At 47.2% G+C, this 13,234-nt stretch overlaps 1 protein-coding gene across 2 annotated transcripts in view; it reads left to right on the top strand.

The window, feature by feature from the left end:
• The window catches only part of LOC138760294 (uncharacterized), a 37,885-nt gene extending 26,016 nt beyond the window's left edge, over positions 1-11,869 (top strand). For both annotated transcript variants that reach the window (XM_069930676.1, XM_069930675.1), the window contains one exon: positions 5,884-11,869. In XM_069930676.1, coding sequence (XP_069786777.1) covers positions 5,884-6,410 — 527 coding nt within the window. In that variant the 3' untranslated portion in view covers positions 6,411-11,869. The remainder of the gene's footprint in view (positions 1-5,883) is intronic.
• The last annotated feature ends 1,365 nt before the right edge of the window (positions 11,870-13,234 follow it).

Consider the following 13,234-nt stretch of genomic DNA (forward strand, 5'->3'; position numbering starts at 1 on the left):
GCCCCCTATCTCCCTACAGCCTGTCACCATCCCTCGTCCCCGTCCCCAAGGCTCGTGTCAGGAGTATGATGGATCATTCTCTGCTCTGCCTGGGTGAATGCAGCTTCAACAACCCTCTATAAGCTCCACAGCACACAGCAGCCCACCAGATAGACCCCCACTTCAACCAAACCCGTTCATCCACTCCCTCACCCACACATAGAACACAGCAGTTTGTGCTTTCCACAGGATACTCAGCACCAACTGATCAAGACTTCTTAGACAGCATCTTCTAAACCTGCCCCCTCTACCATAAGATCTAGGAGCACAATTAGGCCATTCAGCCCATAAAATCTGCTCCTCCATTCAAATCACGATTGATGTATTTTTCCTCTCAACCCCATTCTTGTGTCTTCTCCCCACCACCTTTGACATCCTGACTGAACAAGAACCTATTGACCTCTGTTTTAAGTCTACCGAATTACTTCACAAAATCACAAGGTTTTGCAGCTGGAGTAGGCCCATCGGCCCATCGAGTCTGCTCCTCCATTCTAATCATGAGCTGATCCATCCTCCCACTCAGCTCCACTCCCTGGCCTCCTCCCCGGAACCCTTGATGCCCTGACTAATCAAATACCTGTCAATCTCTGCCTTAAATACACCCACCAACCTCTCTTCCACAGCCGCCTGTGGCAACAAACTCCAAAGGTTCGCATTGAAGAAACTTCACTGTTCTAAAGGGATGTCCTTTTATTTCAGAGACTGTGTCCTCTGGATCTAATTCTTCAACTCATGGGCTCCCAGCTCAGCCCAAGGTGGGAACCAGGGGCTCCTGTAACTGTACGTTCAGACCATGTATCATGGTCTCTCTTCTGTTAGGGAGTGCCAGCAACTTCCTCCCACTCTCTTCACTCACTCCCTCCAACTGAGGTTCAAGAATCATTGCGTCTCAACTTCCCTGGGCAGGCCTACTGCAGAGATTTGGAGCCCAGTTTTATTTGCAGGGCCAAACGGTGTTCTCCCATGAAGCACAAACTGCCACTAGGAAAGGTCTGAGGGAAATCATAAATCAAAGCATGGAGTACAGGAGTTGGGATGTTAGGGTAAAGTTGTATAAGGCATTTGGAGTATCATGAGTTTTGGTCACCTAACTACAGGAAAGATATCAATAAGACAGAAAGAGTGCAGAGAAGATTTACTAGTTTGATAAGGATCTGTTCTAAGAGGGTCATGTCGTTTTGCAAGCAGAGAGAGTCAAACAGGCATTGTCTCTGTATGAGAGAGAGAGAGAGAGAGAGAGAGAGAGACAGAGATCAGTTCAACAGTGTTATAGTCATCCACATCAGCTGTAACTGGAACAGGACAAGCTGGAAAGCTTGTGGAAAACCCCATTTGGAAGACGAGTTGTGAGTTCTTGGTTCGGCCTGGTCAAAGCCCTTGTGGTTCATGCAAGAGGAGAGGACTGGCTGTTTAATGTTTCACTTGGAATAAGAGAAACAAAAAGGAACTCTGTGATGACCTGAAAGAAAAAGGTTATCATCTGGAGAACCCAGAAGGGCCAAGTTTCTCCGGCAAGACACTGAAGTGGCTGATGGAAGTAAATGTACAACAAATCTCTCTCTGAAAACTGACAAGATCTTTTTGTAAACAATAATCCATTAGTGAAGACACTTGGGCACTCTACAAAGCTCTTGTAAAGGCTGTGGAGCCAATATGTCTAGCATTAGCAGAGCTCCAGTATTTCAAATAAGATTTGTTTTAAAGTGTTTCTGTGTGACCTACACTAACAAACCCTGCCCAAATTTATTTCCCAAAATCATGTCTATATACTCTGTCACACTAGGATGTTGCCTGGACTTCAAGAACTAGTTACAGAGAAAGGTTAAACAGGTTAGGACTTTATTCCCTGGAGTGTAGAAGAATGAGGGGAGATTTGATCAAGGCTTTTAAAATTATGAGGGGGACAGACAGAATAAATGTAGATCGGCTTTTTCCACTGAGGTTCAGTGAGATACAAGAGGACATGGGTTAAGGGTGATAGGGGAAAAGCTTAGGGTAAACATAAGGGGGAATTTCTTCACACAGAGAGCAGTGGGAGTGTGAATCAAGCTTCCAGCAGAAGTGGTGAATGTGGGCTCAATTTTAACATTTAAGAAGAATTTGGGGAGGTACGTGGATGGGAAGGGTATGAAGGGCTGTGGACTGCGTACTGGGGCTAGGCAGAAAAAATGCTTCAGCATAGACTAGAAGGGCTGAAGGGGCCTGCCTCTGAGCTGTAATGTTTTACAGTATGAGCAAAATGTAGGTGTGCGTCTGAACACAATGGTTGGGGGGGGGGGGGGGAGGGAGGAGCACAGTCCCGCAGCCAGGATTGGCGGATGAGGGGGGGAGGGCATAACAGCAAACAGGGGGGAGGGGGGTGGCTCCGTGAATGGGGAGGAAAAAGGGTGGAGAGCTGGAGGAAAGAAGACAGAGGGAATGGGGAGGGGAGAGAAAAAACAGAGAGAGTAATCTTGCTCCACCTGTTGAGCTGAAGGGGAGGTTGACTCGCATGTTTATCACACAGAAGAAATCTATGTTGGTTCACATGGTGATAAACAATTCATTTCAAGGATTGAGAAGGGTTTAATCATAGGAAGAGATTTGATTGGCTGGGCTTGGCTTCCTTAGTGTGACGGGAACTGAGGGGTGACCGAGCGGAAGGGTATTGGACTGTGAGAGGCAGATAGACAGAATCATTTTTCCCATGGCCAGGTAACCAGAGGGCACGAGTTTAAGGTGAGAGGAAAGAGTTTTCAAGTGGGATCTGAGGGGAAGATTCATTTTATATGGTTGATATCTGGAACTCACTGCAAGAGTTGGGGGGTGGGTGGTGAAGGCAGATTCAATCACGATGTTCAAAAGATATTGGGGAAAACACTTAAATAGGCAAGACATCTTTTTTAAAAAAAAAATTACATTTAAATTTAGTCCAATGGTTCTCAACCTTTTTCTTTCCACTCACATCCCCCTTTAAGTCATCCCTACGCTGGTGGGTGCTCTGTGATTAGTAAGGGATTGCTTAAGGTGGGATGTGGGTGGGAAGAGAAGGTTGAGAATCACTGCTCTAGACCCGATCATTACTTTAATATTTTGCTTGAGAAAAATTATCACTGGCCCATTTCCTTTGGAGTTCTGAATCCATGCACATAACGAGTCCATGAGGGACGATTAGGGTATTGTGGACAGTGAGGAAGATTACCGTAGCTTAAAAAGAGATATAGGAAGGCTAGAGGTGTGGGCTGAGAAATGGCTGATGGAATTTAATACAGATAAGTGTGAGGTGTTACATTTTGGAAAGGCAAATCTAAATAGGTCATATGCATTAAATGGTAGACAATTGAGGAGTGCAGAGCAACAAAGGGATTTAGGAGTGATGGTAAATAGTTCCCTCAAGGCTGATACTCAGGTAGATGGTGTGGTGAAGAAGGCATTTGGAATGTTGGCCTTCATCAATCGGAATATTGAATTCAAGAGTAGGGAGGTTATGATGAAATTGTACAAGGCATTGGTGAGGCCAAATTTGGAGTACTGTGTACAGTTTTGGTCACCAAATTATAGGAAAGATATAAACAAAATAGAGAGTGCTGAGAAGGTTCACGAGAATGTTGACAGGATTTCAGGGTCTGAGTTACAGGGAAAGGTTGTGCAGACTGGGGCTTTTTTCTCTGGAGTGTAGAAGATTGAGAGGGGACTTGATAGAGGTGTTTAAGATTTTAAAAGGGACAGACAGAGTAAACGTGGATAGGCTTTTTCAATTAAGAGTGGGGGAGATTCAAACTAGAGGGTATGGTTTAAGGTTGAAGGGGGAAAATTATAAGGGGAACATGAGGGGAAATTTCTTCACGCAGAGGGTGGTTGGAATGTGGAATAAGCTTCCGGCGGAGGTGGTTGAAGCAGGAACGTTATTTACATTTAAGGAAAGACTAGATAATTACATGGAGGGGAGAGGATTGAAGGGGTATGGACCAGGTGCTGGTCAGTGGGACTAGGAGGGTGGGGGTTTGTTCCAGCATGGACTAGTAGGGCCAAACTGGCCTGTTCTGTGCTGTATATGGTTATATGATTAAAACAGTGGTTTTCTAACTTTATTTTCCCACTCACATCCCACCTTAAGCAATCCCTCACTAATCACAGAGCACCGATGGCAGAGGGAATACTTAAAGTGGGATGTGGGTGGAAAGAAAAAGGTTGAGAACCACAGATTTAGACATACAGCACGATAACAGGCCCTTTCGGCCCACGAGCCCGTGCCACCCAATTGCACCCAATTAACGTACAACTCCCGGTATATTTCGAATGGTGGGGGGAAACTGAAGCCCCTGGAGGAAACCCACGCAGACACAGGGAGAACGTGCAAACTCCTTACAGACAGCGCTGGTTCCACTAACAGTGCCGTCCCCAAATTGTGAGATGCATCCATTAGGTCAGGTTTTCAGATTTTTTTTTTCTCCCATGGCAGGGCGATCAAAATAGGAGGTTGAGGATCTGAGAGGAAAGCCTCTATTACACAGAGAATAGTTGATGTCTAGAACTCATTTCATTACAGGAAGGATGTGAGAGCTGTGGAGAGGGGCCAGAGGAGATTCACCAGGATGTTGCCTGGATTGGAAAAAACTCTTATGAGGCAAGGTTCGCAGAGCTGGGACTTTTCTCTTTGGAGCGCAGAAGGATGAGAGGAGACTTGACCTCTATCGAGGTCTCCAAGATTATGAGGCATGGATATGGTGGACGGCCAGCACCTGTTTCCCAGGGAAGGATCAACAAACACCAGAGGACGTGTGTATAAAGTGAAGGAAGGAAATTTAGGGGAATCGTCAGGGGGAAGCTTATTACATAGAGGGTTATGGGGGCCTTGAATGTACTTGCAAGGAATGGTGGTGGAGACAGGAACATTAGGGGCATTTAAGAGACTCTTAGATAGGTACATAAATGGAATAAAAATAGAGGGTTATGATGTAGGGAGGGTTTATTTTATTTTAGGTAAGTGTACAATATTGTGGGCTGAAGGGCCTGTTCTGTATTTTTATGTTTTATGTCTACAACTGACGTTTCAGGCTTGAGCCCTTCATCTAGGCATTGAAAAATGTCAACAGGTGCCCGAACATAAAGGTGAGGGTGTGGGGTAGGGGGAGGAACACAATCCCACAAGCAGGAGGCAATAGGTGGAGAAGGGAGGGAGGGCACAGCAGCAAACAGTGGGTAGGGGGGATGGCCATGGGAATAGAGACGGAAGGGGATGAAGAGCTGTGTGAAAGAAGACAAAGGGATGGGGAAGGGAGTGAGAAAGGAAAGCAGGCTAGCAGAAACCGGAGAAGTCGATGTTAATACTGCCCAGCTAGAAGAGTTATCATTGAGATTTTGTTGTCAAGGGAAGAATTTTTGACCCTTTGAATAGAACGACTCTGATTTTAAGGTGACATTTTTAAGTTTTGGATCATCCAATACAACGGCATATACAGTGATTTTTCATGACAGAGTACAATGGCCATGCTATAAATGGGGATCACATTTAGCGTAGCGGTTAGTGTAACGCCATTACAGCGCCAGGAATAGGGTTCAAATCCAGCGCTGTCTGCAAGGAGTTGGTACGTCGTCCCCGTGTCTGTGTGGGTTTTCACCGGGGGCTCCAGTTTCCTCCCACCATTCGAAATGTACCAGGAGTGGTTGTAGATTAATGGGATGTAAATTGGGCGGCATGAGCTCGTGAACAAAATGGCCTGTTACGGTGCTGGATGTCCAAATTTAAATAGTTTTTCAAAACTATTTAAATGTAGGCATTAAAAATAAATTTAAAAAAATCACAGCCTAGGGGTGCACCCCTCTCTTGAACAATCGCTAACTGACAGTGTGATCTCTTTCCAGGAATCCCCATGATTGTTGATTACAACAAAGAGCTGAACAATGCGAAGAACCTGCTGAAGACTACCGACAACAAGAAGCATCATCTCAGCGAGGCTATCTCCAAGAACGAAGAGGAAATAAAGAGTCTCAACATTAAGATTCCAGAGAAAAATGATGAAATTGAGAAGTTGAAGGACAACTTGGCGCGGCAGGTAAGGAAGGTTGAAGACCTCGAGATGGCTTTCAAGGCTCTGACCGACACCAAGGATGACCTTAAGCATTGCTTCAACTATCTCACCAGTGTCTTAGAAACCGTGAAGATGTTGAACTCATCATGTAATGACCTCTACAGCCTGGAGCCCCTCATGACCGTGATCACCGAAACCTTTAATATCATCAAGAAGCAGAACTCCAGGAATGAGCTGCTCACCAATAACCCGTGTGTCAAAGAGCTGGTCAAAAGCCTTTGGATGCAGCAGTTCCAAGTGGTCCCATGTGAGGCCCCTGCTGTCCCGCGGCCTCTTCATCAATCAATGGGCGTTGAGTAAGAAAAAGGGGTGAGGGGGGGGGGTGGGGGTGAGGCGATCCCAGAGGGGGAGAGCAGGAGCATTTTCTTTGACCGTAGGCCTGAGGAAGATTAATAGGAGAAATATATGATGAGAAGAGGAACAAAATAGAGCAAGAAGGACTGGGAACTGTGGAGGAGGAGTTGGGGGAGAGGAAGAGAGAACCATAGAACATTACAACACAGAAAAAGAGGCGCCTTCGGCCCTTCTAGTCTGTGCCTCATCCTCTGACCTGCACCCAGTCTGGAGCCCTCCATCCCTCTCCCATCCATACACCTGTGTAAATTCCTATAATATATTAAAAATTGAGCCCGCAAGATCACAAGGGGACAGGGGAAGCCGTCCTTCAAGCCTGTTGCACCATTTAATGTGAACAGGGCTGATCTATGATGGCCTTTGTAGAATCAGAATCAGGTTTATTGTTATGAATGTGTCATGAAACTCGTCTTTTTGGACCAGAAATCACTGTAAATAACAATTCCATAAATACAATATCTAAAAAAATAGCTAACGCAAAAAAGAGATCAAGTGAGGCGGTGTCTCCGGTTCATTGTCCATTCAGAAATCTGATGGCGGAGGGGAAGAAGCTGCTTTTCTACCACTGGCCATTTGTCTCCAGGCTCCCGTACCTCCTTCCCGATGGTGGCAGTTTGAAAAGGGAACGGCCAGTTCCCCAACACCATTTATTCTTTAATCTTTTCATTGGCGGCGTGGCTGGCCTAGCAGTTAGCACGAACCAGTGTCCGGGACCGGGGTTAGGATCCTGCGCTGTCTGTAAGGAGCTTGTACATTCTCCCCGTGTCTGCGCGGGTTTTCCCCGGAGGCTCTGGCTTCCTCCCACCCTTCAAAACGTACTGGGGGCTGTAGGTCAATTGGGTGCATGGATAGGATGTGTTTGGGGGGATATTAGTCTGGTATTTAGGAGAATGGGGGAGGGGGGATCTCATTGAAACATTTTGAATGTTGAAAGGTTGTTCCCCATGGAGGGAGAGTCTAGGATAATAGGGCACGACTTCAAGATTGAAGGGCGTCTGCTGAGAACAGAGATGCAGAGGAATTTCTTCAGCCAGAGGGCAGTGAATCTGTGGAATTTGTTGCCACGGTCAGTTGTGGAAGCCGGGTTATTGGGTGCATTTAAGGTAGAGATTAATAGGTTTTTGATTGGCTAGGGCATCAAAGGTTATGGGGAGAAGGCCGGGCAGTGGGGCTGAGTGGGGAAATGGATCAGCTCATGATTAAATGGCGGGGAAGATTGATGGGCTGAATGGCCTATTTCTGCTCATATGTCTAATGGTCTTATCAGATCAAGTCCCTGGCCAACACTGCAGGTGACAACAGTCGATCAAGGCTGTGAGTTCAAAGCCCCCCCCCCCACCCCCACCTCCCCATATTTAGTGGGACAGTCTCGAGGGACAGAGTTTTCAGACCAAGGGATGGTTATTTAAAGTTGAGAGTTGTTGGACCTCTGCCCTGGAGGATGGAAGAGGATGGAAGGCTCGGGGCTGATAAGGAGGAGGTGGGGAATGAGGTTTGAAAGGTCAGGAAATTGAGGGCACTGGGATCTGGTACAGTGAGACATGATGAGGGCTGAGGTTAATAAAGCACGAGAAAGTCGATGATGGGACCAGCTTCAGGGGGCCTTGTGGTGCCCTTTGCAGACAGCCAGTGATCACGGTGAATGTGAGTGATTGATGCCTGCCGAGGTGGAAGGACAGTTGACCTGTTCATAGAACGAGACCTGGACCATGCCACTGGCAGTCCTACTCATGACTCTCTGAAGGGGTGGGCAAGAGCAAACAGCCATCATGTTGGCCCCTCAACCCATTCGGGAATGTAAGCGTTTGATCTATCCGATCCCCACAACACAGGTGCTTTAAAAGGGCATTATGGTCAGTACTGATGTCTTGGGCCAAAGGGCCTGATCCTGTGCTAGATTTGTTCCATGTTCTGCAAACCTTTATAGAACATAGAACACTACAGCATAGTACAGGCCCTTCGGCCCTAGATGTTGTGCCAACCTATATATTCCTTAAAAAACATACTAAACTCTCCCTACCCCATAACCCTCTATTTCCCTTCCATCTGTGTGCCTGTCTAAGAGTCTCTTAAATGCCCCCAATGTTTCAGCTTCCACCACCATCCCTGGCAAGGCATTCCAGACCCCCACAACTCTGTGTAAAAAAGTACCCCAATGTCCAGTTGACAAAAGTGAGCCCAGCGTCTCCGCCATCCACCACTATTTCCCCCCCCTCCCCCCATGAGTGAGGCCCATGCCAGCAGGATGGAGAGCCTCGTGGCAACACCGGAAGTTCTGTGGGGAATGCATAAGCTTCACTCGCCTGCCAGCTGCTCTAGAATCTTCTCTGGGTTAGTCTAGCTCCAAGCTGAGGAAATGTGTTTATTTTTGTAATGGCAGGGAGGCAGGGGGTGAGGAATGTTTGAGTTACTGCTGCCGGGTTATTGCCAGGGGATAGACGATTGAACGTGCCCCTCTCACCACCCACAGCCATTAATTGATGAAGAGCCATTCTTTCAATATTAATCTCACTATAATTAATTCCTGCTCTGATTAGCCCTGTTATTAGCTTGCTTGCTTACATTTTATTTAATCATACAGCAATGAAAGGCCCTTTGGCCAATCAATCTCATGCTAGCCTCAAGAATCCATCAGTACAAATCTGACTTATAGGTACGTCCCATGCTTGGGTGCTCAGAGCTTGTGTAGATACCTTGTGGGGGTGGCGGGGATATTGCTGGAGTGTGTGGCTGGAGTCAGCTTCTGATTGTAGCTGTGGCTCCCATGGTGGTTGGCATCATCGACTCCCATCACCTTGGCCTTGAATCACTCATACTCGCGGGGAGCAGCGTCAATGCCACCCGATAGCAAAGGTCACCAATTTCTCCAGGTAAACCCCTCTGCCCCTTTCTCCTACTGTCTGATCTCCTCTCTCACACCTTCCCCTTTTTCTTCCAACAACATCCCTCTTTCTCCACCCCCCACCTTCACCTACATATTCCTCCCACCTGCTCACCATTTCCTCCCCGCCCACCCTGCACCCCCTCTCCACTCATCACCATCCTTTCTTTAAGATTTGCAGCACTTAGCTATCTCCGCTCATTGCCTCCCAGCCCGTCTTGACCTTCCGTTCCTCTCTTCCCACATCCACCTGCTCATCAACTCCCCCCTCCCCACATCTGGATCCACCTAACCCCTGGCCCACTCCTCCCCCTCTAATCCTAGTTATTTCCTCTCATCCAGAAGCAAAACACGAGAGTCTGCAGACACCGGGGTTGAATTGAAAACACACGCTGGAGAAACTCAGCAGGTCAAACAGTGTCCTTCATGTACCAAAGATAAAGATACAGAACTGACATTACTGTTGCTCCCCTCACACCATTTTGTTTGGACGCCTGCTGACATTTTGCCATACCTTGATGGTATTATTAAACCCAAGTTTAACCTCAACTGGCACAGTTGAGAATTCGAAAGATGGGCAAGTCTCAAAGGGGAAAGCTCAGGAATTTGACCTTTCTCTATATCCTGTCCACCTGTGATGCTACTTTCAGGGAATTGTGTATCTGTATTCCCAGATCCCTCTATTCTACCGCACTCCTCAGTGCCTGACCATTCACCATGTGCGTTCTTTCTTGGTTTGTCCTTCCAACATACAACACCTTAGATATGAAGACCCTAAAAATTCCATCCAGAAAGTGTTTGTGGGGAAAGATGTAAACTATGGACATCTCTCCCAAGAAGCCAAGGACCTCAGCAGGGCCAAAGAGGTCACGTTTCATGGCATAAAAACAGTGACAGAGTTGGGAATCAGAAGCTTTAGAAGTTTCGTGATTAACAAATGCAGCCTCACCATAAGACTCACTGTTGAGATACTGAAGGTGATCACAGACCATGGCAAATAGCATCAATCTGCTTGATACCGATCCCTGCTGACAGCTCGTACATTCCGGCCAGTCCACATCATCCTCACCCTGGTGCCATACAGTTGGTTACAAGTTACCCTGGAAACCTGGTGATGAGCTGGTCTCGTTCCAGAATTGAAAGCAGTGGACATGACATTTTAAATTTAGACATTCAGCGCGGTAACAGGCCATTTCGTCCCACGAGCCCGGGGCACCCAATTTATACCCAATTAACCTACACCCCAGTTCGTTTTTTTTACCAGTAGGAGGAAACCAGAGCCCCTGGGGAAAACCCACACAGACACGGGGAGAACTTACAAACTCCTTACAGACAGCGCGGGATTCGAACCCCGGTCCTGATCTCTGCCACCGTAAACCAGAAGAAATGCCCAAGTCAATCCCAAAATGTTGGTTCTGTGTCTTTATCTTTGCTCCCCCTGCTTTGACCTGCTGAGTTTCTCCAGCATTATGTGTTTATACTTATCTCCTCTCACCCAGTCCAGGTGAAAACGCTCTACCTGCGACATAGACAGTCCCTCTCCCACCTCCACAGATGCTGTCTGCCCTGCTGAGCAGCCCATTTTTGCCTCTGCAGTTGCTTGCATCTCTTCTCTTGGACAATTGATGCTGTCAAACTCCAAGTCAATGCAGGAGACGTGTTGAATGGCGAATTGTTATCTCGCTTATTCGGTTGTATTGTCTTTTAAAGCCATGTGGTGCAGGTGAAACAGGCTCCACAGTTCTGGGGCCGCTGTGTGGACCAATGTCACTGTGAGGCGGTACCTTTCACCCTGCAGAACAATCATGGATGGCTGAGAATCCACACTGGTGGAGAGAAATTTTTTTAGGATGTATCTCAAAACTGACAAAGAATGTAAAAGAGTTTTATTTTTATGAGATTGGTGACGGGTGTTAGTTGAGGAGGTAAAAATGTAAGGTAGCTTTTATATATTTCTATGTTAGCTTATTTGTGTAATCATGTTGGGGACCAACAATGCCCTGAGTAAATGGGGAGGTGTGTGTGTGTGTGTGTGTGTGTGTGTGTGTGTGTGTGTGTGTGTGTGTGTGTGTGTGTGTGTGTGTGTGTGTGTGTGTGTGTGTGTGTGTGTGTGTGTGTGTGTGTGTACGTGTGCATGTCTCACAGGCTAACCTGCCTCAGTAATGTCCACACAAGTTGCTCAAAGAGCATCCAGACCTGGGGATAACAGCTTCCTGCCAAGGTTGTGGCTGGTAATCGTGATACATCAGTGCACGTGACCCCTACACCCTGCTGGATGTTCCTCTGGGACTGGGCAAACACAGGCCACCTCTCTCATTCATCCTCACAATCTTCAACGCGGTCGATGTAGAAAGTCCAAGAATGAAATAATCCCTTTGGTAACTGGTTCACAAATGTTCGCATCACTGATTTTGTTTAATGGTGATAATTGTCACCTCACTGTAATTAAAATAAGAGCTCGATTTGGCATGATACAAGTTTGTGCGCCTTATGACACATGTAATAAAGAATGATGAGATATGTATCGACGTGGTGTATTCAGTCGCATGCATTGAGCTGTGGCACATCTCTGAGCCCTGGATTCGTAACAAGAACACGTCACAGGAGCTGTGATGAGCCTGCTCCGCCATTCAATAAGATCAGGCCTGATCTAGCTGTGAACTCAGTTCACCTTTAACTCGTTCCCCAGAATCTTAATTCTCTTCCATTTTCCGATTATTCAAGAATATATCTATCTGTGCTTTTGAGGCAGTCTCTCCTGCTTCCTCAGGGAGAGAACTCCACAGATTCACCATGCTCTGACAGCAGTTCCTAGATCCATAGAACATTACAGCACAGAAACAGGCCCCTTCAGGCTGAGGGACCGGGTACTGATCAGCCTTGATCATAATGAATGGCCGTGTAGGCTTGAAGGGTCAAATGGCCGAATCCTGCACCTATTTTCCATGTTTCTATGAATTATTATTCTGCCTAGTCTCGCTGACCTGCACCCAGTCCACAGCCCTCCATACCCCTCCCGTCCATGTACCTGCTATGGTGATACGAATATGTGACTGTCAATGGGTAGCTGGCCTGTTCCCCCCCCCACTTGGTGACTCACCCCTGGTAACTCCTCCCCTTGTGCCTCTGGAATAAAGGTTGACCTGCCTCTCCCTGTCCTCAGTCGAGCACTTGGAATCAGGCAAGCTAAAGTCTAAAGTGTAATAAAGCCTCATTCTATGGCTTTGGAGTCTTTGATAGAGCATATCAATTTATTAAACTTTAAATTTCCCACACGGGATGGACAAACTGCTGCGACCCGACAGGCTAGTCCTTGACCCACAGACACAGACACCAGGGCAGCCCTCACCTGATCATCCGCGATGATGGAGATTGAGGCAAATGGGAAACGAACCAACTGTCTGTTCAACAGTAGAAGCTTCATTCACCTGAACTCTCCTCACAAACTCTATCTCCCCGTCAGACCAACGAGCGGCACGATATCAATGGCCACAAAGGACCAATCTGCTGAGATTCTCTGGTATTGTATTGCATCATTAACGAAGCAGGGTGACAGTTTCTATTTACTCTTAATGCCTCAACTCAGTGCACCGATCCTTCTGAGGCTGTTCTTCCAGAGCCGGTTCAGGAGTTTCACGATGGCTTTTGGGGGGCCCCAACCACACACCACTGTGTATAACCCCCAGCTCACGGACCCTCCACAGCTCGCCCCCACCTGCAGGCTCTCTACCCTCCGCATACCCCCACCATCATTGTTTCAGTACCTGATCTCAGACTGTAAGCCCATAGTGACTAAGAGCAGACACTACGACGCTGGGGACAGGGCATTCATAAAGTCTGAGGAGCAGTGACTTCTGGAGGGGTGGGGGGGGAATCATAGCGTTCAGCT

This window comes from Narcine bancroftii, chromosome 4 (assembly GCF_036971445.1).
Source record: "Narcine bancroftii isolate sNarBan1 chromosome 4, sNarBan1.hap1, whole genome shotgun sequence".
In the NCBI taxonomy this organism is placed as follows: domain Eukaryota; kingdom Metazoa; phylum Chordata; class Chondrichthyes; order Torpediniformes; family Narcinidae; genus Narcine; species Narcine bancroftii.